This window comes from Babylonia areolata, chromosome 1 (genome assembly GCF_041734735.1).
Source record: "Babylonia areolata isolate BAREFJ2019XMU chromosome 1, ASM4173473v1, whole genome shotgun sequence".
Taxonomy (NCBI): Eukaryota; Metazoa; Mollusca; class Gastropoda; order Neogastropoda; family Buccinidae; genus Babylonia; species Babylonia areolata.
Window position 1 is genome coordinate 39,156,595 of NC_134876.1, and position 27,507 is coordinate 39,184,101.

The 27,507-nt window shown below is 43.9% G+C and overlaps 1 protein-coding gene across 1 annotated transcript in view; it reads right to left on the minus strand.

Annotated features, from left to right (window-relative positions):
* LOC143282768 (putative ATP-dependent RNA helicase DDX46) overlaps positions 1 to 27,507 on the minus strand; it is a 69,727-nt gene that overhangs the window by 12,193 nt on the left and 30,027 nt on the right. The window contains exons 11-18 of the mRNA XM_076588531.1: positions 21,318 to 21,518; positions 19,068 to 19,150; positions 8,520 to 8,684; positions 7,513 to 7,740; positions 3,096 to 3,199; positions 2,541 to 2,703; positions 1,716 to 1,865; positions 463 to 738 (exon numbers count right to left, since the gene is read on the minus strand). Of these exons, the coding sequence (XP_076444646.1) occupies positions 463 to 738; positions 1,716 to 1,865; positions 2,541 to 2,703; positions 3,096 to 3,199; positions 7,513 to 7,740; positions 8,520 to 8,684; positions 19,068 to 19,150; positions 21,318 to 21,518 (1,370 nt within the window). The remainder of the gene's footprint in view (positions 1 to 462; positions 739 to 1,715; positions 1,866 to 2,540; positions 2,704 to 3,095; positions 3,200 to 7,512; positions 7,741 to 8,519; positions 8,685 to 19,067; positions 19,151 to 21,317; positions 21,519 to 27,507) is intronic.

Genomic DNA, 27,507 nt, shown 5'->3' on the forward strand with positions numbered 1-27,507 from the left:
TTCATTCTCTTATGTCTGATAAACAAAACAAACTTAGCTGTGCAAAATCACACACTCCAACATCACCACAATGTCTCTTCATTCAACTATCTCCATAACAATATCAATACAACAGTTACATTCCTCTACCTCCATGTATACATATACAAACTGCAACATCTTGACAACAAATTATGTTTCCTTTCTCAAAACCATAATAAATATAAAATTTCTAACAACCAAGGTTAATTTACACCTAACACAATCAAGCAGAGTTGATTTCAACTTCAGCTATTCTTATCCTGTTCCACCAGACACTCTTGTGCTTTGGAAAATGAAATGGTGTGAAAGGAGATACTGAGACGTAACGGTCACCTCCTGTGCTTTGGAAAATGAAACAGTATAAAAGAAGATACTGTTAGAAGTTACCTGTGCTCTGGAAAATGGGACAGCAAGAAAAAGACAGTGAGACCAGGCAGTTACCTGTGCTTCCGGCCCCAGGTTCCTCTGCATGTGGATCTTGGCAGCCAGCCTCCTGGCCAGTTCCAGCTTGCCCCCCATCTGAGGCATCCCTGCTGGTATGGGCCCAAAGTTGAGAGGTGGAATAGGTCCCAGGAGGCCTGGCATCATCTGAGGCGGCAGTCCTGAGGGGGTGGGCATGATGGGGTTGGGGAGCAGCCCCTGGCCTGAGACAGGCTGTTTGGCAACTTCCGTCACCCGCTTCCGACTGGCAAACATGTCCTCAATCTTCTGCTCAATCTGCTCAACAGGAAACATAAACACATATACTGATATAGTGACATTTGTATACATGTAATTCAGATATGATTATCATGTGACAAGACAATGAATACATCCAAGCATACAGGTTCATTTCCTTCTTCCACATTTATGAGCTGTTATAACCATACCTGTTCTATGATCTGGTTTGATGCACCTACCTCCTTACTCTTCAGAGCTAAAGTTCCTCATAGTAATTCATTAGCATCTCATTTCTGACCTGGATCCATCCATGTGATGTCTTGTCTGCCTATTTGATTCTTGTTAAACATGTCTACATTTCTTCAGATAAGAAGTCTGACTGATTCTTTTAACAAAGTTTCTATATATAGTATTCAACAAATAAGCACAGATCAGTCTCAATCTATGGAGGATCTACATATTATACCAATGGCAGCAACAGTGTTTCAAGGTGTCAGTTATCAGTCCTAGGGTTAAAACAAAAAAATCAAAATGTAAATTAAGCTGCACCCAAATTGCACCTTTCCTCACAAATCAGTGATGTTTTCTTTTGTCCTAACCACTAACATTTGTCTCCCAAAATAATATTTTTAATACAATAGATCTCTATTTATATGTTTAAAAAAGAAAAGAAATTGAAGTGTCTACATATATATTCATGACTGGTACTAAAAATCTGATTACACATTAACAAATCCAAATAATAATAAAATCTATAAAAATTATTTTAAAAAAACTAACAAAATACTGAACTGTCAGAAAAGTTTATTAAGTCTCATAAAAAGCATATCATTTGGAAATAGGTACAACAACAAAATTTTTTTAAGCTGGGCAATACTGAACTATCAAGAAAGCTGCTAAAACTGTTGTCCAACAGAAACATACATATGTTCTTTCTTTTGTTTGTTTTTAGGTGTCATGGCAATACCTGAAGCAAGTCCTGCACACATCACTCCATGCCTTCTACCACCACCACAACTAATTTGTCAACTCACATCCATGCCAGCATCTTCATCGTCTGAATCATGCAGACCCAGTGCTGCTTTCTGAAGCTTCTTTCGGTCATCAGCCAGCTGAGCCTCCATTTCATCAAACTTGAAACCTTTGCCTTTGAAACCACTTGATGACTTGATTGTACGGCCCTCCTGTAAAAGGCATCCACATAGTTTTTGCCAGCTATGTATGTACAATTTGTCATTAAAAAATAAAATGTCACGGATACAGAAAGCAAAACAACTGATTTTGAAACAATCCAAAACTCCTGTACATGTAACCAACCAGCAAAGTAACACAGGCAAAAAAAAACACCCCCAAAACAGAAAAAAATCTAAGAAATAAAAAAACACACTGCCACTTACGCCAGCCTTCTCAAAAAATCACAAGTGATAATGAATCCACTATAAAGCCATCTCTTTTTTTCTTCTTTTTTTCACTCCACCCCCATCCAAGTCCTTTTGGTGCCATTACTGCCATGCCTCTCATCCCAAATCCCCAATATACTGCCACACCCAGGCTTCTGTCACAGACCAGCAGAACATAGGAGTCTTTCTTGGGCAGCCAGAACCCACACAACAGAAAATCCCCTGTATTGCTGCATAATCATTTTCTTGACGTTCAGTAATGCCTCCACTGATTCAACAAATATACAGACTGAGTAAGCACCTCCCCTGAACTGGAGACGGCAAACACATGCTTCCCAAGATGGTAACCATGAACCTGCCAACACTGACAGGGCTGTGCTTTCTTCCATATAAATACCCAACATTAATCAGGTGCTTTAGAATAGTAAGCAACGGTAGAATTCCATATAACCCACTTACAGCTTTAGCTTTTTCTTTGTAGTCATTCCACAGCTTGGCTAAATCTGCTGGTGTCGCAGCCTCTGACAGTTCCAAGGCCCGAATGATTTCCCCTGCATAGCGCTCCTGTTCTGGGGTGATGAAGGTGTAAGCGTACCCCTTGTTTCCAGCTCGCCCTGTCCGTCTGCAGTTGACAGATTACATTATTCACAGAGATAAGGTTGTTAACTGCTTCACAAATGTTCTTTGAATCAACAGCAAAGAAAAGTGTTGATAATAATATCTATAAAACTATTGTTGTTTTTTCTGTTGTTAGTCATGTTGTTTTTTGCCTTGACCTTGACCCCCTAGCCAAATATATGAGAGCCCCTTATTAACTGATAAAATTATCATAAAAAAACAGGTTGGGATTTCCTAGTACACATCAAAAGCACCATACAGACTGAAAATTATATAAGTTTATACATTCAGCCTTACATTATTACATAATCATTGTTATTTCAATTGTTTATCAAAAATGTGAGAATGGTACTCACAAAACCAGTAACACAGGATTATGGATATAATCCAACTTACCCACATCTATGGACATAGTCCTCATAGTGGTTAGGACAGTCGTAATTCACCACCAGAATTAGATGTTTGACATCAAGACCCCGGGCTGCTACAGAAGTTGCAACCTAAACAGGAAAAAGTTATTGTTGTTTTTATAAACATTGAGCATGCACAAGCAACAAACAAATTATCTCATACACTTATACAAAAAAAAAATACAAGTATGTGCACATACATTAAAAAACACTATCAAAATGAAAATCATTTTGATTACCATACCTCAATTTACATCATGTCATACTTATTCCATTCATCAACTGATTAAGAACAATATAAATTTCAGGTTGCATATTTACTGCAATCAAACTTTCAGGAATCCTGGTTTTTAATGTAGTTCAGAGCAAGCATTACAATTTAGTCTACAGCTGCTGATTTCGCATCACATCCATTGCCAATGCTGTTTTCTTGGAATCACCTAAGGTTCACTCTTATCTGCCCATTCTCAAAGAAGTTTTCTTTTTCTAGAAGGACATTGAAGGCTGTGAATTTTCAAGAATCAAAATAAGGAATCCTGATGGGGCGTGGGTGCAGAAGGGGGGCAGTGCCCCCTTCCTGAGATAGAAGGGGTGATGGGGCACAACCCACTGAAGCTGAACAATTCACCATATTAAAACAAGCAATCTCCTCATCTCTTGAAAAGAAAACACCAGACACAAAACAAACCTAAAGCATTTTTCTCAAACCCCAGAACAGACTTGAGAGTAACATTTTCAGGAACAGGGAGGAATAGTTTTGAAATTGTGAGGAATGTTTTCAGTATCTAAGTTACCACAAACAAAGCAAAACAGCAACTTTCTTTTGAAATTCTGAATACTTTTTTTTCCTCTCCTTTCTTTCTTTCATTGTACAATTCAAAATTTGTACAATTTAAAGTATTTCTATTGTATCTAAACATTCACTTGTTCAAAGAAGCTAAGGTCACTTCCTTGCCTTTCTACAACAAACTGTCTCTTAGGTTACTGTTGTGACATGGTCCCATTGGCACTCGAGCCGCTGAGGATCATTAATGTCTCTGTGGGGCCATGGGAGAACAAAAATCAGATTCTTCCTCAAGTGAAGCATTTTTGCTTTTTGTCCTATAAAAATCAGCCTTGGGAACATCACAGTTCTCAAAATTTTACCCTGTCTTTTTATGGTCAAGAACTTGATAGAAAGAAATATATTATGCTTACTTTATCTGTATTAAGAAAGTGACTGCTGGAAACTGAACTCGTAAAAAAAATGTCTCTGTTGTGAATCTCTCCCGAAAATAGGATGGTAGGAGTGTGTGTGAGCACATGCGTTCATGCACATGTGTTTGTGTGTGTACGTGTGTGAGAAGTAAGTGTTCCTCTGTGTGTGTGTGTGTGTGTGTGCGCGCGCGCGCGCGCTTAAGTAAAACAAAAAAGAGAGAGTGGGTAGGGGAGAAGAGATAAGGCCTGATTACTTGTGTCAGTGAAATGGTTAGATCTGCATGTGTGTGCATGAGTGTTTGTGTATGTCCCTCCAAGTGTGAGCGTGTGTGTTTGTGTGTGTGTGTGTGTGTGTGTGTGTAAAAAAGAGTATGGGTGGGGGAGGAGATATAAGGCCTGATTACATGTGTGAGTGAGATGGATAGATCTGCACGAGTGTGCAAGTATGTGCTGCCCCTCTGTGTGTGTCTTTATTTTTATTGTGTGTGTGTGTGTGTGTAAAAGGGAGAGATAGGCAAGGAGTGATGAGGTCCGATAACATGCGTGAGATGCATAGATCTGCATGTGTGTGTGTGTGTGTGTTTTTGTGAGTGTGTGTGTGCGTGTGTGTAAAAGGGAGAGAGTAGGGAAGTGATAAGATCCATTTACATGTGTGAGATCTGCATGTGTGTGTGTGTGTGTGTGTGTGTGTGTGTGTGTGTGTGTGTCTGTGTCTGTGTGTCTGTATGTGTGCATGAGTATGCGAGAGACAGCATGCATGCAAAAGAGAGAGAAGTGACAGTCAAGTGTGAAAGAGAGAAAGAGAGCAAGACTGATTTAGTAATTTCTTTCACTTTGACTTCACCGCTGCCCACCTCTCCCCTTCCTTCCTTCAACCTATGAATACACAAACCTATGGCATGAGGCAATACGCAACTTTCAGATTCAAAAACTTACATGGTCATACTGCCCGGGACATACAGTTAAGAAGGGAGGGTGGGGGGAGGATGGGCGTATGTGTGTGTGCTTGTATAAGTGAGTGAGTGAATGTGTGTGTGTGTGTGTGTGTGTGTGTGTGTGTGTATGTGTGTGTGTATATGTGTGTGTGTGTGTGTGTGTGTGTGTGTGTGTGTGTGTGTGTGTGTGTGTGTGTGTGTGTGTGTGTGCTGTGGAAGCTGCGATACGTAGCCTAGGAATGAGTGTGGGGAGCAGGGGTGGGGTGCAGGATAATTTGGGAGATGGTGTGGAGGGAGGAGAGAGGGGTGGGTGCTCATGTACATTTATGTGTATTTGTTTGTGCTTTCATATCTTTGAAACAGCATATTTGTTGCATATCTGTTATTTATGCATGTGTGTGTGTGTGTGTTGTGTGTGTGTGTGTGTGTGTGTGTGTGTGTGTGTGTGTGTGTTTTACATTTATTTGCTTATTTATTATTTATTTTCATTATTGTCCTTTTTTTCTTTTTTCCCCCCTTTTTTTTTTCTTTTTCAATATTCATTTACTTCTTTTTTTTTCTCAAGGCCTGACTAAGTGTGTTGGGTTATGCTGCTGGTCAGACATCTGCTTGGCAGATGTGGTGTAGGGAATATGGATTTGTGCGAACGCAGTGATGCCTCCTTAAGCTACTGATACTGTGCACACACAAACACACACTGTTAGCAAAACTTATTCTATGCAAGTCATGTGAATGAATCTTTGGTGTTTCAGATGTAGATTCTAAATCTAAATACTGTAGGCATGAAGTGTATTTCAGCAGCAGCAGCTGTTATGCCAACTGCTACAAAGCTGCATAATGTTGGAGCTTGACAGAGTGTGATCATACTCTGTGTGTGTGTGTGCGTATGTGTGCACGCACTCACTCGCATAGCGCGTAGTGCGAGTATGCGCATTTGTGTCTCTATTGTGTTTTCCCGGTCAAAATTAGGTCAGCTGTGAAAAGCATAGTGCACACACACACGCACACACACAAACACACACACTTATTTTCTTTAAAACACACTCGTGATGATAAGAATCATCTTGATTTGATCAAAACGACCAATTTTACTCTGAGATCTAAGTAATGTATAATGTTTGGCACAAGAGTTCATTGGATCAACACAGATGAACTTTGATTTTCCAAATGGAATAAGCCAAGAATGCTGCGTTAGTTTGTTGCAATTTTATCCTCAGACACAGCAGTAGGGTGGCAAAAGTCGTGGTCCATGACACAACTGTCTGATATGCTCATTTTTTTCCACTGAATTGCTGCCTGCGATGCCAAGACTTTTACCAACAAGTTGACATGATTTTTAATGAAAAAACTGGTGCCACTCCTTGTCTTGCCGGTTGAAAAACATGGATCGATGTATGGAACCAGCGTGCAGGTTAAGATTCTCATTAATTGAGGGATTTGTTTTCCCCCAAATTTTGTAATACAGGAAAAAATGCAGAAAAAGGAAATTTTCTTCCTAAAATTATGTTTATCTAACATATAGTATGCAGAGCACAGAAGCAGGAGTCAAGATGGTTGCTGGAAAAAGAGGGTGGTAGTCAGGGATGCAAAGGGGAGGTAACCTACTTACAGGAGGTTATCTGCGTAGCTATTTTTGTTTTCTCTGCATAAGCGGGTTGTAGTTTGCACAGGACAGGAATTAGACCCCTGCCAGAGTCTGCACTAGTGGGTCACAGTTAAGTATATGTAGTCAAAGTGTAATTTCGTATTCAGGACTGGAATTCTGTAAAAATTCCGGAAAATTCAAAATGGTTGGCAGCTAGGTACATGTATTCTTATCATTCATTCTTGAATGAGGCAACGCAAATATGATACAGACCATATTTATGGGGAGATGGACTGGATTTTGTGACAATGATCTCTTACACTTACAGCAAGCCAAGATCTATCTGATTTTCTTTCAGTGATATTAACTGTAAACAATTGTAAAAAAACCCAAAAAAACTCCTTTCTTTCTTTACTGAATAGATACCTTGATTATCATCTTTACTGTTCAGCAGGAAAAAAAAAACACTCGCTCACAATTTCAGTCAAGGGACAGAAGGAAATGGTCCATGAGACCAGATTCACACAATATCTCATACACAGGAAAAACATAACTTCTCAACAACAACAAAATTCACATCAGTAACATAAATTGCAATACATACACAAAATGTATTTCTATTCAACTGCTTCACATCCACCAAGAAAAAATCTAGCATGCAAAACAGTTCATAAAGACAAACTCACCATGACTTTGAACACTCCATTTTTGAAGTCCAGGATAGTGGAATCTCTGTCATACTGGTCAATGCCCCCATGAAGAGCCATGCAGGGGTAGGCGTGTTTCATGAGCTGCTTCATGAGCTCATCAGCATTCTCCTGCTTGTCCACAAACACCAACGTACTTCCTTGCTCTTGGTAGATGCCCAGTAACTCTAACAGCTTGAACAGCTTTTTGTCTTCCTCAATCACAATCTGCAACCAGTTTCATGCTTTCAAAATCCTAAAACTCCTGCTGGAGCATGGAAGATTTCAACATCATTCAACATATAAAATGCCAAACTTATGTATGTAAGCCAGAAGTCTTTTCCCTACAGACCAAACACTTTTTTTTTTAAAATGAACGAATCGAGGGGGCCAAGTCGAATCGAGTACACAGAATGTAAGAATACAATAAACACAAGCCGCATGCAGCAAAATAAGGCCAAATGAATACGCTTAATAGCCAAAAAAAAAAGCGTAAGACGAGACAGAGCGTAAACCTGACAAGATGGCATGGAGAGCCTTGGCCAAAGAAATGGTTCAGCGCTTATAGCTTTTAGAGGTGTTTGATTGGCTAAGCGCGAAATTTGGCCAAGCAGAGCAAACCAATAGGCCTAGTTTGCATCAGTTTGACATGGTACAGTATATGACACCAAACACTTTTTTTTTTTTTTAACACTACATTTCCAAATTAAAAATTTTCAACACTTCGGAAATTCTATAACAAAGTGACATTCAATTCCAATGAATGACAAATAGAATTCCTTGCAGATATGTAATTTACGTTGTGTGATATTTTGCCCCCCAAGCTCAATCTGTAATGTGTATGTCTGACAAATTTCCTGTTACTTTTTAACACTTACCTCTTTCCATTATCTCTAAATCTTTGTTTAAAAAAAAAAAAAGTGGTGTTTCTTCTGTAGCAACTGTTTCTTTCTCTGACAAAAAGCAATCTCAGTAGAACGTAAAACAAATCTGATGTTGCAACTTACCACATTCTGAGTGACATCTTTGCACACCACGCTGCGCCCACCCACTTGCACTTCAATAGGTTTGTTGAGAATACGCCGTGCTAAGGCCTCCATCTGACGTGGAAATGTTGCAGAGAACATGACAGTCTGTCTGTCTGGCCGTACATTGTCCACAATCCTCATCACCTGGACACACAGTTGTGGGCATGGTCAGTTCTCTTTATCACTGAAGTAATATTGAAATTCTTTCTTTAGACACTTCTCAAAAACAATTAAGCATGAAAATTGTGCTGTAATCCATCAAGGACCCCCCAAAAAATCACCCCATACAAATATATCATTTCCACAGAAGAACATAGAAAATGAATAAGGGCAGGGACTGTAATTAATATGGTGAAAGCAGCAAATCTCGGTGACGGCACCTAGTGGGTAAAGGGTGGAGATTTTTCCGATCTCCCAGGTCAACATATGTGTAGACCTGCTAGTGCCTGAACCCCCTTTGTGTATGTACGCACACAGAAGATCAAATACACGCATTAAAGATCATGTAATCCATGTCAGCATTCAGTGGGTTATGAAAACAAGAACATACCCGGCATGCAGACCTCCAAAAACAGAGTATGGTTGCCTACATGGCGGGGTAAATGAACAAAACGTCATACATGTGAAATGCTGCATGTTTGTCTGAGTGTGTATATGTGCATGCCTGAAATCTGATTGAATGACACTGGAAACGAATGATGAGCGCCCAATGGCAGCCGTCAGTCAGCTCTTGCCAGACAGGCAGCCTGTTGTGCAAATGACCCCGCGTTTGTAAAGCGCTTAGAGCTTGGTCTCCGACCGAGGATAGGCGCTATATAAGTATCCATATCAATCAATCAATCAAAAGGAGGAGTTTGTATTATACTCCATGTTTGGTGTTACATATACTTACCATGTCAAACTGACTGATGCAAACTAGGCCTATCGGTTTGCTCTGCTTGGCCAAATTTCGCGCGGCTAACAGTGAAAAGACGAGCAGTGTTGGCCCGGTCCGCTCTCAGCCAATCAAACGCCTCTAAAAGCTATAAGCACTGAATCATTCCGTGGCCATCGAAGAAATGCCCCATGAGAACCACGGCGGAGACGCGGGGACGGACGGGCGGGCATTCGAGTTTGACATGGTAAGTATATGTAACACCAAACATGGAGTATAATACAAACTTCTCCTTTTGGTGTCATATACTGTACCATGTCAAACTGATGCAGAATTTAAAGCAAATGGAGGAGGGCAACGCCTACTGGTTCATATGGGGAGCCCTTGTAACTGAGACGGCAGTGTTAGCCGCGACAAAGGAAATCCCCTTGGAACCGTCAGCCCTGGTCATACGGAAATTCCTGAGGTAGAAGTTGATGAAGGGATTCTCAGACCGCCAGAAGGCTGCCTCCAAGACATGCTGCGGTGGCACTGAGTGTTGGAAAGCAGCCAAAGTAGCTATGTCCCGCACTTCGTGTGCTCTGGGATGAAGACAGCTGATATCCCTGTGTGCATGAGAGTAGGCTCTACGAATGACTTGGGAAACCCAGCGGGAAATGGTGCCTGCAGCGATGTCTTTCTTGTAATTCTCATTGAGGGAGGTGAGCAGACGCCTCTGAGAAGAACACCTATGGCGAGACCTATCCCAATAGTATTTGAAACACCAAACAGGGCAGAGATGCCTATCCTCATCATCTTGGGCAAGAATATCAGACAAAGGTCTGACCCTCAGAGACGGGGAAGGGACCTCAGGGTCTTGGTTCTTAGCCAGAAACTCTGGAAGGAAACGAATAGTGATGGAACCATCTCTGTGGAAGACCAGATCTTGTGGCATTCCACTAAGACCATGAATCTCGCTTCTACGATGGCCAGTGGCCAGCAAAAGGAAAGTCGTCTTGAGGGTGAGCAAGTCGAAAGGAATAGTCCCCAATGGCTGGAAGGGCTGTTTTCGAATGAAATCCAGCACCAGGAACAAGTCCCAGAGGGGCATTCTTCTGGGGTTTCTAGCTTCCTTCAGAGGGGCACCCCTAGCCACCTCTCTGAGCAGGAAATCCGCTTCAAAGACGGGACCACCTAGCTGTTTGATTGAGGTACAGATGGCAGACCTGTACCATCACACAGAACTAGCAAACAGGATGAGAACCGAGGAGCAGTGAGCCAGAAAGTTGGCCAGCTGCATGCTCGTAGGGTTAGTAAGAGGAATGCCCTGAGCTGTACCCCACCGCAACCATTTCTTCCAGCGAAAGTCATACAAAGTCTCTGTTCCCTGCCTCCTTGCTCTGGTGACTATGGAGAGGAGGTCAGAGGAGGCACCCCCCTGGGTCAGCGCAGCCGACACAGAGGCCGACCGAGGGGTCAAAGACTTCAATGGTGATGCTGACAGTTCCAACCACACAGCAGCCATGCGTGCAGGTGGAGTAGTTGAGGATTGGAATCAGGAGTGCCTGAGCGAGGCTGCCTCAGCAGATGAGATTTGGTTTCAAGTTCCAGGGGTGGAACATGTGTCAGGGACTGAAGGTCCGGAAACCAGGGCTGGGCTGGCCATTTCGGCACAATGAGGATCAGCTGCGGGCGTTCCAATCTGTCTTTCCGTATCACCTTGGACAGAACTGGAAAGGGAGGAAACACAGAGGCAATCAGACTGCTCCAGTCTAGAGAGAGAGCATCCACTGCCCACGCTTCTGGGTTGGCAACCGGAGAGACATAAGTGGGAAGTCTCTTGTTGAACTTTGTGGCAAAAAGGTCCACCAACGGCCGAAACCACCGTTCCCACACCCCCTGAAGGGTGTCCTTGTCCAGGGTCCACTCTGTGCGGATGACACTCTTGGACTTGCTGAGAGCATCTGCCAAGATGTTGGCTTTTCCTGCTAAGTGTCTCGCTGAAAGTGCAATGCCCTTGCTGTGGCACCAACGGAGGAGAGCCTCGGTCTGCAGGGAGAGGTCTGCCGAGTGCGCTCCCCCCCCCCTTTGTTCACATAACATGCGACCGTCGTCCCAGGAGAGCCCTGCGAACTGCCTCCAGTTCCAGAACATTGATGTGGCATAGGCGCTCCTCCAGGGACCAAGTCCCTGCTGCATGGAGTGAGTCCATGTGGGCTCCCCAGCCCAGGGAGGAGGCGTCTGTGAAGAGTGCCACCTGGAGAGTAGGTGGGGCTATGGGCACCCCGTGTCTGAAGAGGGGTGATTAACCACTCTGATGTCACCTCGAGGAACCACTCGCCCAGACATATCTGGGTATCCCATGGCTGAGTGCTCTGGGACCAGCGTAACCTCAGTGCCCTCTGGAGAGGGCGCTTGAGAACCATGCCCAGGGAAATGAGAGGTGCCATGGACTCCATCTTGCCCAGGAGGGAAGAAAGTGTCCGCGCTGTTGCTTGGGAGGAATGGCGCAAGTGGCTGAGGAGGCCTGCCAGACGGTCCCAGCGATCTGGCGTCGGAGAGACTATCATGAACCGCGTGTCGAATCTCATCCCTAAGAAGTCGAAGGACTGACTTGGGGACAGATCGCATTTCTCCTGGTTCATGAGGAAGCCCAGTTGGGAGCAAAAGTCTAGAAGTCTGGCTGTATGACTCTGGCACAGGGCCTGCGACTGGACCAGGATAAGCCAGTCGTCCAGGTACACACAGAGACAAATGGATTCCGAGTGGACGATGGACACCAATTCCCGCACCACCTTGGTAAACAGGAAAGGGGCAAGGGACAGACCAAATGGGAGGGCCAGGAACTGGAACACCTTGTCCCTTCACACGAACCTCAGGTACTGACGAGATGCCGAATGGATGAGGATATGAAAATAAGCATCTTTCAAATCAATAGAGGTAGCCCAATCGCCTTGTTGGATGGTCTCCTGAATCTGTGCCTGTGTGTCCATCTTGAATTTGATTTTGGGGAGGAATTTGTAGAGGGGGGACAAGTCCAAAACTGGTCTCCACCCTCCCGAGACCTTTGGAATCACAAACAACCGGCCGTAAAAACCGGGGCCCGGGTCCAACAGCTGAGATATCGCCCCTATGAGTAGGTGCGATATCTCTTTCTCTAAGACGCTCTCCTGCTCTGTCAAGCTGGGCACATAAGGAGGAGTGGGTCTTAGAGGGGGGCGGTCCTCCACCCAAGGCAGCATGTACCCCGACTCTAGCACCGATACAATCCCGTCGTTGAGTCCCAGAGCACACCACTGATGTGCATGCCGGGACAAGTTTCCTACTTGGAGGGGCTGAACGACTGGTGGTGCTGAATCGGGGCCCAGTCATTGGGGGTGCTGCCTTCTGGCCTTGGGCATGGCCGGTCGGCTTGGACGGACATAAGCTGGTTTATTCCTCTGCCGCTGATTCTGCACACGCCGCTTTGACTTAGGCGGCGTGGTATATGGAGGGGCCCTGGTGGCCGGTCTCTTCAATGGCATAGAACCCTGGAGCCCCTGGGAGGTGTGGCCAAATATGAGGCCACCTCCCTGTTTGTCTCTGCCCTGTGGCTGACAAAATGGGGCGCATACTGGCCGAAAAGGGAGTGCTGCTGTGCTGGGATGGACCGCAGGGCAGCCCTCTCCTCCACAGGAATGTTAGAGAGGCGGAGAATGGCATCACGCTGCGCTAGCACAGTATTGAAGTGAAGGCTGGTAGCTGTGTCTGCAGCTGCTGTGAGACCAGATGCTACCCTATCGCCAAAAGTGTTTAACCTGTAGTCGGTGAAGAGGCCAGGCGGGACAGAGGAAGGAGACCCCGTGTCCTGGTTAACCGGACGCTGTTCCCACAGCTAATTGGCCCTGTGGAGGAACGCGTCGAAGAAGGTATAAGCCGTGGAAACCTCGAGGAGGCAGCAGCAGGCCAATTTTTCCCACTCTGCTAACGTTTTAAAGGATAGGGTAGCTGAAGTGGGGAAGGTGGTGCGCTGTGAGACCAACATCATCTCCTGCGCGGAGGGCTCTGCTTCCCTGTAGGCAGGGTGGTCCTGTGTGTACCAGGACCACACCCCTCCTTTGGAGGAATCTTTAAGGAACTTTCCCGGGAAAAAAGCACCCGGGGTAGAGAGGGGCTCCCTGCCTGGAGGAGGGATGGAAGCAGCACCCCTGACAGTGCGGGCTAGCTTATTAAGCCATTCCTGCACCATTTCTGGCACTCTGAGTCGCCCTGTGGTTCTGGAGTTAGAGTCACATGGCGTAAGGAGGGTCAAGGGAAACAAAGTAGCCTGAGGGACTGATTCAGCATACGTGACCCTACTGGGGAGGGTCAGTTTGAGCTCGGCAAAGTCCAAGTTTGGTTCAGGTTGGTCCCTAGGGAGGCGCGGGCTCAAACTGTCCCCCTGGGATGTGGGCAAAGAGTGCTCATCTGCTTGTTCGTCCTCATCCGAAGACAGGGGCTCCCACTCTTGTTCGCAGTCCATCCCCTGCTGGGTGCCATCCCAAGTGGATGTACCCACTGGGGCATCCTGTGAGCTGTTGTCAGCCCAGCGGGATGAGCTGGGATGATCCCGAGCCAGGACCATGGCCGCCGCTGTTATGTCCTTGACGCCTGAAGCGGGTGGGGAGCATGTGGACCGTAGGTCCAACCGTGCTTGGGATGGTGGGTGCCACACCTTCTCAGAGAGGGCGTCCCTGGATGCAAAAGGGACCCACAAGTGCTGTGAGGGGACAAACACCCACTCATCTCCCTGTAGGACCGAGGGCTGGGTAGGTGGGAACCGCAGGCTCCCCCGGGCCGAGCAGGGCCCCTCAGCAGCCGTCAGTCCTGACCGTGGAGGTCACCTGTGGGTTGACAGAGGCCCGATTTGTGGACAGAGTGGCAATATTGGTCGAGGAGCTCGACCTGACCGACAAGAAGTCGATCCCACTTGTCGGGGCTGTGTGTGTCACCCTGTGAGATGTGCTGGGTTGGGTCCGGTGGGGAGTGGGCAAGGGGTTGGCCCTTGGTACTCCCGGCAACCCAGCGTGCACCATTGGTGCACCCCAGTACAGGTAGAATGGGGGTAACCACCCGTGGGCACCAGCCATACTGTGACCCGAACCCCAAGGGTCACTGGCGCCTTGACCTCCATGAAGGAAAAAACCTGGCCAAGTCGGAGGGAGGTCAGGTCCGACTTGGGTGTCAGTCCCGCCCTAAGACGAGCGGGCTGACTGCCCGGAACTGCCTGACACACGCGGGCCTCCCCCAGCAGGGGAGACCGGCCGGATAGCGGGAAGACCTGCAGAGCAGGTTGCCACAGCCCCAAATCCCCTCCCGTGGGGAGACTGGGGTGGCTTGGCCTGGGGTGGGCAAAGTAGAGATCCCCCCCCCCGGAACCACATTTTTCTCCCCCCCCAAAAGGAGGTGGGGGAGGGGGGTCGACAGAGAAGGGAGGAGGGGGAACAACAATGGTGCCCTTGAGGGCCGTCTCCGAGTGGGGACCCGGGTAACGGCCGGGCGCGGTCTCCCCTTGGGAGTTCGCGCCTAGCTGCGAGTCCCCACCGCCAGGAGAGGACTTGCCACTCCCCCTTCTCCCTGCCTCGCGCTGGGACACCTCGGGAGGCGACGCTCGTACCTCTTTCCCCCCGGTCCCCTTCATGACCATTTTACTGGTACAAAAGTCGCCTCCACGATCAGCGTCTAAAGACGCATCGCCGCGGTCCGTATCGGGAGGAATCATGAGCTCCGGGCCTGGGAGAGTCTCTTGCTGAGTCTCAGTCCCAGCATCATGACCCCTGCCTTCGTGGTATGGCGCACGAGGCATGGAACCCGCGCTTAGGCACCCAGCGAAAATCCGACCCCCAACAGAGAAAGGAAAGACAGGATCGACTTAGAGGTAGAGAAAAACGAACGAATCGTGGGTGCCGAGTCGAATCGGGTACACAGAATGTAAGAATACAATACAGACAAGCCGCATGCAGCAAAATAAGGCCAAATGAATACGCTTAATAGCCAAAAAAAGCGTAAGACGAGACAGAGCATAAACCTGACAAGATGGCGTGGAGAGCCTTGGCCAAAGGAATGATTCAGCACTTATAGCTTTTAGAGGTGTTTGATTGGCTGAGAGCGGACCGGGCCAGCACTGCTCATCTTTTCACTGTTAGCCGCGCGATATTTGGCCAAGCAGAGCAAACCGATAGGCCTAGTTTGCATCAGTTTGACATGGTACAGTATATGACACCAAAAAAATAAATAAATAGGTACCGGCACCTGCTAACAAAGGCTGCGGGAAAGCCGGCAGCAGGCCGAAATTTGTCACTTTTCACTTGATGATTTTTGTGTGAAATTGTGTATAAATCTTGTTTAAAACATAATGGAAATAAAGACAAACCATTAATCTTTCAATCCATTGTTCGTTTATTTACTTGTGTGCGAGTGCGAGTGTGTATTCGTTCCGAGAACTGCCTACCGTAATCAGCGAAACTGATCCCATGTCGCGCTTCCGCCATGGCGGACATTCGTGTTGTCCGAGGGTCGGTTGTTTTGATTTGTTTATAGGTTGTGGAATTTTCCATCCCCAATCTTCAAATAAGGTCAAACCGCAAGGTCGAAGCCTAAACAAGTTCCACCATCAGTTATTTTATTAATTTACTTCATAACAAAGAGCCAGCACACTGATCCGGCTAAAAGGACACATTTGAATGATTTTTTTTGCGATGTAAAGCTATAAACACCATTGGTACAGCATAGCGATAGAAAGCTTATTTTTTGCTGATTCGAATGGTACCAAAGGTCAAGGTATTCATACGCACTCAAACATAGCGCAGCCAATGAAAAGCACGCTTGCAACCGTGACACACATTCACACACTGACTCGACTCGGCGGCCGCGGCTCCTATGAAATCGACAAGCGATGACGCTAACATTTCAAGCGTTTTCGTCATCCAGACAAAAAACCACCTAGGTAAGTATTACAAATTTTACAAATTGATTCATGTTAAATTGATCCACGTAGTTTTTAGGGCTTATTAATCCATAGGATTGTTCCAATTTCGTGATAAATGGAGTAAGCTTTGACCGCTTGACGAAGTGATCGACACGTTTCCACCAGTTGTGTTTCGCGTTAGTGCTGTTTTATTCTAGACTGAAATATTGTATGAAAACTCGTGTAATGAAAAGTAAATGCATTATTTTGCATTTTATTACATTTTTATGATCCTTTTAGGATTCTAAAAGAGAGGATCACCGATTTAAATCCAGACAATTGTTCATGACATAAACCGGAAACAACCACCTCATAGGCCTCTCGTGACCTAGAAATTAACTAGATTAGCATAACTATTGAGATTGGTTTGTTATTACTTATTGTTAACTTAGTTCAGAAATAAATACCAACATTAATGGAATATAATTATCTATCTCACAATCTGAGCATGGAGAGGTGGGATCAAAGGCCATTGTACATAACTGTTTCACATCATCAAGCTCTTTGTTTACATTTGTCAATACACTCTCTCTCCTTCCTCTCTCATAGTTTCAGCATGCACACACACACACACACACACACACACACACACACACACACACACACACACATATAGACACAGAGAGAGAGAGAGACACACACACACACACATGAAGTGTGCATGCACTCATGCAGCAACACATCCACTCTGTGTGTGTGTGTGTGTGTGTGTGCTTTTGTGCTAACACTGAGGGACAGAATGATGAATACTGTGCACAGCATTTTATACCCAGTGTCTTTGCTGTACATGCAGGTTTCACACCACTGCTGATTTAATGCAATACCTTTTGATAACAAACATTAACACATGTAACAAATGTTAAATAATAAATAAGTAAGTAATAGAAACTAGCTTTCATTAATAGGAGGGAAAAATCCCAGTTTTAGTGACAATTGCAAATATTAATGTAACTGTCCATAGAGAAGAGCCTTGACAGGTTTTACTCCTTTTCTTTCTTATATGGTCTGCAGCAATATTATATAAACCTGTTCTTATATGCAAATACCAAAGCTACATGAGAAAAAAAACAAAAAGTACAAACAATGCAAAGCTTATAATTATGCACACACACACACACACACGCACACACACATACGCACAGCATGAATCAATGAAATGATGCACTTGCAGATGCATTCAGTATATGTGTACATGCATGCATTCCGGGCAGCACACACTGAACCATCTTTGGGTACATCATATCATAAACCAATATTTAAACATATAGTGATTTAGCCTGCATTGTGTTTTGTGAACTTGTAAACCATCTGTATCAGATCAAATGATTTTTTTTTTTTTTCAGAGCCAATGGATATTGATACAGACCATGACCTGTCTTCAGAATCCAGTGACACAGCTGATGAGGAAAACACTTTTAAGGATTTTGTTTTCACCAGGATTGGAGAAAATATTGCTGTCTTCAATGACAATGATTTTCATGTCGGAAGTGTCTGAAATTTTTAGACCAGACCAGGCTAAGGTGAACTTTCCACACAAATGTACAGTTGCCAACAACACATATGTGTGGCCACATAAGCCAGAAGATGGGAGTATTTCTGCAATGTTTGTGTTTTCTTCTGGTTGTGAAGTTACAATGCAGAATGGCAGAGTGTGGTCTGTTCCTGAACATGACAAACTGAGGAAGACATACTTGTAAAGAGATATGCATAAATCTTGTTGTCAGTCAGTGACAATGCCACCAACCTCCCTCCCACACCACCAAACCCTTTTTTTTTCTCTTTTGTTTCATTTTTTCATGTTATGGAAACAGTCTACAAACATAAAGTAGTACATGTATTGACAAGTTGTTAAGATTAAAAGAAATATGTTAGACTTTTTTTTTTATTCACTGATTTAAGATTTTTTGTACCTCAAGACATATTCATTTTCATCATATGGATAAACCAAAATTGCCGGTTTGATGTTTGATATTATTGTTTTGAATAGAATTGTTTCTTGTAACATTCTTAACACTCATGCAAAATTTGAAGCAAATCCATCAAGTAGTTTTTGAGTTAGAGCTGTTTTAAGTTCGACAGCTTGTGACGTCACTTTTTCCATCACACAAATTAAGAGAAAGCCCATTTTCAAAGGCCAATTATTCATTTGTAAATCAAGTTAACTGTACAGAAAAAAATAAGCAAAATCACTATGTTGTATGGGGTCCAAGTCATAGATTTCAGCAGTTTCCAATGTATAGTTTTTGTGTGGCTGTCCTCCAAAAATGCCTTATCAGGTTACTTTGGACATATGAAACTGGCATTTTTGTCAAATCTGAGGCTCTGTAAAATAGAAACTTTCTGAGTAATGGATTTGTTTTTTCTTTTTATTTGTTTTATATGTTATGTACTCTTGAACAGTAATAAAATGGGGCTGCTGTGGTAATGATTATGCTGTTCAGGTATCACTGAACTTGAGAAAAATCTAAATTTACGAAGTTCGTCATGACATGTCATCTTAAAACGGCCATATCTCAGAAACTAAGAAAGGTAGAGACTTCATTCTTTTTGTGTTTTGTCTATTTTTTAAAGTAGTTTTTTTATAAAATGTATCACAAATCTTTTTTTCTATTTTAAAATTTTGACTGCCGGTACCTAAAATAAAAGAAGAGAAACAGAAATGATATGGAGGAAATAAAAAGACAAATACCTGTGGTTCAAAGCCCATGTCAAACATACGATCCGCTTCATCCAGTACAACGTATGTACATCGACGCAAGTTGGTCACTCGGCCTGGAAGAAAAATCAGATATGAGAATGGGTTATCAAGAGAGAGAAGCTATGTAAATGTCTTCCTTGTTCAGAGACAAGTACAAACATACCATGTCTCTGATATTTTACTTAACCCTTATGCCACTTCTCTATCAGTCAGCCCGCCCAGAGTGAAACTAGGTCAGCTTAGCCAGAGCACAGCTGGAAACTGCCTGTGCAAGAGATTGACTGAGACACATGGGGGTTGCTGTACTCAAAACTACTATATCTTTGGAACCACTCAATCAATCTTGCTTATTTTTTCTTTATGTTAATGCAAGAAATTGTTGCATATGTGATTCTTGTGAAAATTGATTATCTTCACATGTCGCACCCTGCTTGATGCAGTAACATCCTGCCTTTTCCGTGCGCAGTGTTCTTCATCTTCGTCAGTGCTGTCAGTATCAGTTTTGTCATTTGGCAAATCAACACTGCCATAAAAAAAATTCTTCCCCAGAGTCAGTATTAGCAGCGAACTGAGTTTGGACTTTCATCCATAATGATATTTACAGCATCGGCTAAAGTATACGGACGTGAAGCATGAATTCTGTTAGAAGTACTGGGCTGAGCGTCCATAGCGAGTGTTGAGTGATCGCAGTTCAGCTCGCTTCGTATGTCATCAAATCACACAGTGAAAATGACATGACAAGATAAAAAACAAAGGCAATACGATATCAAAGCTGAAGATGAAGGACTGACCTTTCAGCTTATATAAACATTGTGACTTTGTGTGATTCAGAGCAGAGAAGAGCATCGTGGGAAGACACTTGAATAGATTTGTTGGTCGAATCGTGTCATCTCAAGTGGCGTAAAGTTAGCATGCCAAGAACAAATTTACATAGCTGAACTGACACTGTGTCTGCAGATAAGTATAAGAAACAAAAAGATGTAACAAAACAGAGACTACAAACTTATCACAGCAGACATAAAGGTTAAATAATGGAGGAAAGGAGACGGAAGGATTGATTAAGTGGAGGGGACAAGTGAGGGATATGCCCATAATGAGTTGCTGATTCCGGGAGCCATCACATGGCAGAGAGGGACAGTAACTACTACTCCACAGAGAACATGTGCAACAGTAAAACGTTTATCTCTAATCATATACTTGCGATGGCCCGAGATGGCAACAACTAAAAAAAATCAGCATAAACTAGTTAATACTTGTACCAAGTACTGCAAAGGAGAGACTAGGAAGTGCTCAATTAACAATTTTATTACAGTTTTAAAATGGCTAATTGTGAAATATGTCTAATACATATTTTTTGCATATTAGCAAGTCATTTTCTTGGAAACCACTGAACATACCACAAAAAATTTTTGCATTTAAACTTATTTTTTGTCTCTATCCATTGGTGTAATTGGTTTTGAAATAAGGAAAATATGTTTTTGTTAGTTTTTTTTCTGGTTTTTTTTTTAAACACACTTTCTATCTCCATTTGACTCAGCCACACTGATCCCCCACCCCTCCCCACCCTCCGCCTGTAACTCTGATCTTTGATTATAGTCAGTTAATGGTTTTAATTCTTTCACCGCCATAGGCGACTTTAGTTGACTGGACAGGGCACAGCCACTGGTGACTTAAGTCAACATTGAGGGGTCTTGTTGATAGGCCCATTTTTCACACTGTAGCAAAGCTTGACTGCTGACTGCTGCAGACAGTCTTCTGCCATTAGTACAATGACTAACCTTTGCCCCTCTGACAGAGTTTGAAGTGAACAAGTCCGTTGTGCTGTTTAAACATGAACCAAGGTCTGTGAATAAGAGCATCATATCAAATATATTTGGCACTGGGGAGCGTTTTTCAAACAGAAACTTGGCAGTGAAAGAGTTAAAGTAATGAGTAAATAAGTAAAAATGGTTTCTTTCATTGTGTGCTGTTTTGCTGATTCTTAACTTCTGAACCAATGTCAGAAGGATGAATGCACAGATGATTTTCAAATTAATTTGTATTGCATATGAATCAGTCTTTAAGTAAAGGCAGTCATGAACACACACACACACACACACACACACACACACACACACACACACACTTACTTAAAACCATCTTTCAAAAACTGAAAGTGGATAACAAGCAGCTAGGACAAATGTAACATATTTAGTGCCTGTCCTGATCCGTGTCTGGCCTTTCTTTACAAATCTCACATACCGCTGTTGGCAGACAGCATGTCAATCATCCTGCCTGGGGTGCATACGATGATCTCACAGCCACGCTTCAGCTCTGCAATCTGCTCCGAGATACCAGTCCCTCCATAAACACACACCACATGCAGCCCCAGGGGCTTGGTGAACTTGCGACACTCGGAGGTGATCTGCAAAGCCAGCTCACGAGTAGGCGTCATGATCACAGCTGAAACAAGCCAGTCAGAACTACAGCATGGATTCAGAATCAAAAAACTTAAAAAAATACAAGATAGTAAACAAAACAGATGAAACTGAGGGTAAAACTGTTAACACAAAGGCAGGGTTGAAATAAGGTGTCAGTCACAAATCAGTAATACATGCTAATTTGAAATCACCCAACAAAGCGGCAGCAAACCGTCCACTTGACTGTTTTTCGGAACTTTGGTCAATCCAAAAGGCATTTTGTTAGTTTATCTGTTCTTTTGTAAAACAACTGCTGTTTCAAACTTGTGCTTTTGCACTTCAATACTGAGCAGACGAACATTGGAAAGAAAAAAATAACAACACAAAAACTAGGATCCAACCGAAAACAAAATGAGCTACTTTTACATACAGCCATGGTTGCTAGTGTGGTGTGAACTACAGTCATACAACACCAGTTTGACTTTTTACTTTCCATACACACTATTATTCACACTGTGGTACATGCAACTAAGGGAGGTGCTTGGTATCAAGAAAGATTGAATGACTATTTGGGACTGCTGTAGTTTCCCAATATCTGCAAACATATTGTCTGAAAAGTCTGGATCTCAGAGTTTTGGTTTGGTTCAGGACACCATGGGTCATTTGACCAGTTCTTCACAAAATCAATGGGTCATTTTCAAAATTAATGGGTCGGGAAAAACAGCCCCTTATTCCTGCCCCCAGTGCCCCCAGTAGGCCACCCTACACCCCAAAATTTGCAACTGAATTTGCACTTTGTCCACTAAACTTGCTGGTACATGATAATTATATAGTATGTAGAGACTATATGCTGCTAATGTTTGCTGTGTCTTGAACACATAATATGCAGAGACTATGTCCTGCTAATGTTTGCTGCGTAATGAACATGGAAAATCCAACATAGTCGTTACTAAACTTGATTCTGCAATGATGAAACACTGATTTATGTTGACTGCTCTGGATAGTAAATATTCACATTATGGTCCAACTTATCAAAATGAAAAAGTAGAAACAAAGCAAAGCAGTACAACTGAAAGACATCAGGTCCACAAAGTAACCGTCACTCGCATTATCAGGCATGAGATTGAGAAACTGTGACATGCTGAAAGGTGGAGGGTTCTACAGGCCATTGAAGGCCCCTGGTGGAAGTCCTGGGTGCAATACCCCTATGGGAGTTTCAGTCGAAGCAAAGGCCCCTGAAGCTGAAAGTTTTTCTCTATTTCTAACCATAAAAACTGCACTTGAGAATGATCACTACCTCTGCAGTATCCTGACCCATGAAAAAAAAAAAAAAAACCGTTCAGATTCTTCTTCAGCCGTGGCATCTATCTTTTTTTTTTAACCTTACATCAATCTTGGGGTGTGAACCTGTTTAATTCTGTTCTTGTAACACAGGAAGAAAGCCAAAGGTACTTTGAAGACAATGCTATGTCAGTACGTGTAAGCTGGGATAAGGAAACATAAACCCAGGAAACAAGTATGGTTACTCAAATGACAATGAAAACCAACCGCCATGCATGTACATGTACGCTTGCATGTACCTTGATTGGATCTCGATTTTACTTGAAAGGACCACACTCTTGCACACCATCAATGAAGCAAGCATGAGATTGGGAAATTGTGACTGAGTCTGAAAGATGGGGCCCTGGGGGCCGCAGAAGGCCCTGAAGCTGAAGGTTTTTTTCAATTTCAAACCATGAAATCTGCACTTGCGGGCCACCGGTGCTGCTGCGGTATTCCAACCCACAGAAGACAAAAAATCAGTCCAATTCTTCCTAAACTGAAGTGTTTTTGCTTCCAAACCTGTAAAGTCAGCCTTGGGGACATGATTTTCAAAATCATGTCTCATGTGTGTGTGTGTGTGTGTGTGTGTGTGTGTGTGTGTGTGTGTGTTTGTGTGTGTGGTTTCAATGCAACTCTCTGTGTGAATGTGAGAAAGAGAGACAGACAGACAGACAAAGAGATTGAGAATAGGGGTCGGGCTGGACATGGGAGGAAAGAGTTAAAGTTCATGTATGTGCACTGCTTTAATATAACTCTCTGCGTGTTAAATTTTTGTGTGAATGAGTGAGTGAGTGAGAGTGTGTGTGTGTGTGTGTGTGTGTGTGTGTGTGTGTGTGTGTGTGTGTGTCTGTTTTCAAGGAAAATGTTATTAGCACACAAGTTTGCACTGTACCAATGTAACTGTGTGTTTTCAAGGAAAATGTTATTAGCACGCAAGTTTGCACTGTACCAATGTAACTGACCATCTGGTCTCTTTAGCTGTAGTCTCTGTTCCACTGACATGCATGTGTGTTGGTTGAGGAAAGAAAGGGGGAAGTGGAATGACTGGAGGGAAGAGGGGGTGGGTCTGTGACTGGTTGTATCACTTTCAAGCAGTCAAGGATTCTCAGCTGGAGCTAGTGGTCAGTGTCTTGGCTCAGTGCCAAAATTGCCACAGTCATTGACAGTGGTTTCATACCCCCACCCCCTCCTCTCCCCCCTTCCCTCAGCACTGGTAGGAGACTCAAGAGAGAGGGGAGGGGTACATCAACAGATCATGAAAGTGAAGGCTGCAGGAGGGGGAAGGGGGTTTGGGGAGTGACTTTTTTCCCTCTGAAATCAACTGCTCTTCGACTGAAAATAGCGGATCTGCTGAGAGTTCCCCAGCAAGCGAGCGTGAATGCGCACACGCATGTGTATGTGTGGTTTCAAATGTGTGTAAACGAGAGAGAGGGAGGCAGACAGAAAGAGAGGGGAGATGGTAAGAGGAAAGAACTGATGCAAGTTGTATTTGTACATGTGTATGCACTGCTTTCAAATTCAATAGATCTCTCTCTCCGCGTGTGTGTGTGTGTGTGTTTTCAATACAACTCTGTGTGTATATGCAAGAGAGACAGACAGACAGACAGACAGAAAGAGGGAGAGAGGGACAAAGAGACAGAGACAGAGGGGGGAGGGGGGGAGGAAAAAGTGCAAGTTTGTATGTGTGCATATATGTGCATTGCTTCAAATACAATTCTCTGTGTTTGTGTGTGTGTGTGTGTGTGTGTGTGTGTGTGAGAGAGAGTGAGTGTGTGGTGTGTGTGTGTGTGTGTGTGTGTGTGTGTGTGTGTGTGTTTTTTTTCAATCTCTGTGTGTGTGTGTGCTTGAAAGAGAGTGTGTGTGTGTGAGTGTGTGCGCACATGTGCGTATTAGTAAGCTCGTGTGAATGTGTGAGCGCTCATAATATTATGTGTGCACATGTGCAAGTGTGAAGGAGAAAGAGAAAAAAACAACAACAAAAAAAACAAAACAGAGAATGTGTATATGTGAATGCATTCATGTGTTGTTTGTTTTTTTCAAAGTGTGTGTGTGTGTGTGTGTGTGCGCGCGCGCATTCAATTCAGCTCTATGTCTGTGCGTGCGTGTGTAACTTTGGTAATCTGGCCAGCTATAGGTCTCAAATCTAAATACACTGACTCTTGCCATGAACTGTTTGTACAGAAGCTGTGTCAGAAAAGGCACTGACCTCAATAAGTTGCTACAAAGTTGGTTTCAATCGCAACAATGTTACTTGTGCATAGTACAGTGGCAAATGTTGGCAGCTTTTGCTGAATGAACAGAGGGTCAAGCAGATGTACCCACGGCCCTTGTGGCTTGACAGGGATGGAGATCGCGGGCACTGGTGTATCTTGCGCGCAAGTTTGTGTGTGTGTGTGTGTGTGTTATTGTGCGCGCGCTCATATGTCCGTGTGCGTGTGTGTGTGTGTGTGTGATCGACCGCATGTGTGTGCATGTGTGCGCGTGCTTGCTTTTCACAGTGCATTAGGAAACTTTCGGACTTCGATTTTGGTGCTCTGACAAGTCGGTCGCCTCTCAAGGGGTCAACAAACAACGCTTTTGAAAGAGCATTCCATTTTCATTTTTGACAGATCATCGGTAAACAATATAGAACGGCCCATAGACTTTTTCTTTCTTTCTTTTTTCTTCTAGAAAACGGACGCTCCATTTTTAATGCAAGTGTGAAAACAGATTTCCATGCCTAGACTGAAGAGTTGCACCCATACAATCTGACACCAACTGCACTTGGCCTTGCCCGCGGTGTTCATTTCGTGAATGGCGTCGCCTACCAGTAAAGTTATTTTTTTATTCTTCACTTCTTTTTCACGATCTCATCTTGCCAGACCCAGTTCCACTTATTATTCACTTCTTTATCGATCTCTGCTGCAAAAATCCTCTAATCCTTTGTGAGTTTTCTCATTTTGTCAATGACTTAAGACAATCAATGAAATCAGGTATCTTTGTAAGTCGTGAAGCCCGCGAGCGAGTTTTGTAATCCCGACCGAATACGAGATAAGATGAATGATGACAGAGGAGCAACGGAACACTTATTCTCAATTGGTTTGCTTATCCGAACATGGGGTATTTTAACAAACGCTGTGGGTCGGTCTTGTCGATTGGTCGGACAACGTTCGTGCAACCTTCGTGGGTCAGAAAAAAAACCCTCATACCCCCTCCACCCCTCTGATTTTCTCAACAGATTTACACGAATCTCAAAAATGGCCTTTGGAGCTAATTTTCGGTCAGAAATCTGACTATAATCGGAAAAATCTCATGCCTGATGAAGTAAACACATCAGTTGCCTACGAACACTAAGAAATCTCTCAGATTCAGGTTCTCCAGACACTTGCAGTATGGAAGAGATTGCAACTGTTCTCAAAACTCATCTGATCAGTCATCTTGACACTATATGACTCTTTTCAGCTCCTCCATGGTGTGGATCATGGTGATTTCTTTCAGCAAAAGATTCTATATGTATCGAAGCCATCCTCAATCAAGGAGACAGGCGGGAAAGTAAAAAGTTAACTGGTACTGTATTCTGCCGCAGTTCAAAATACCCAAGCAATGATGCTTTTGTGTAAACAAACCTAGCTTCAGATCCTAACTTGGTAAAAGTTATGATTTTTTTCACAATGTTTGTCTGCTCATTGCCAAACAGCACAGCAAAACAGTAACAATTGTATTAATATTATTTCAAAGTTTGAAACTGCAATCTCAATTGTTTTGCAGGATACAAGAAATCTGCAAAAGCACCAGCTGCCGTGGCAAAGTGGTTAGCGACGTGGACTGACGGCTGGGAGGATGCGGGTTCAAATCCCAGCGGAGGTGGGTTTTTCGGCCCGCAACCGGCTCCTACCTAGAGTTGAGTGTGCTGTGGGAGACTGGGACCACACAGTCGAGTGTCATCCACTTCAAGGCTGCGTCTTTGGGTGTGTTGCTCTAATTACCTGACCAACACTGCAAGTGTCTGTATCTCTCAGGCCTGGTTAACGCCGGGATATCATTATGACAGGAAGCATAGAGTACAGCCTTGTCACGCAGTCCCAAACCAAAATGGACCTCCATAGCAACATCATCATCATCATCGTCCTCCTCCTCCTCCTTCATTATCATCAATATTAACAAAACAGTCTCAAAGTATGTCGCCTTTCATGCCCTGCTCTCATGGTGACTTCAGTTTCTATACCCCTCCACTTCCGTGCTTGGGGTGAGTCCTGTCAATGTCTTCAGTGTCGACAGATTCATGGGGGACTGTTGTTTGAGGGACATGCTGGCAGTCTCCACTTTGGAAGGGACGCTCACTCAGTCTGGCTCCGCAACTAAGCCATTATTGTCGTTAGTATGGGGCTTAGTAAGTTGTGTCCTAAGTACGTCAAATCAGAACAGGCACCACTGAACACCACGAAGTGACTCAGCAGCAGTGAAGGGTCTCCTCTGGTGTGTGGCTTCCTGGCAACCTAATATCGATGGTTCCCTGCGGACCGCCAATGCTGGAACTGTGACATTCGAACCCAGATGTGGTCGTGTATGGGGGAATCTAAATGAGTGGCGTGGGAGTAATGCCACTGAAACGGTGCAGATGATGGGGCAGAAAAAAAAAGAAAAAGAAATCTACAAAAGCCCTTTTAGCATGACCGATTTTATGAAAAAAACACAATAAGTCAAGTGAACAACTGACTGCTATATCAATG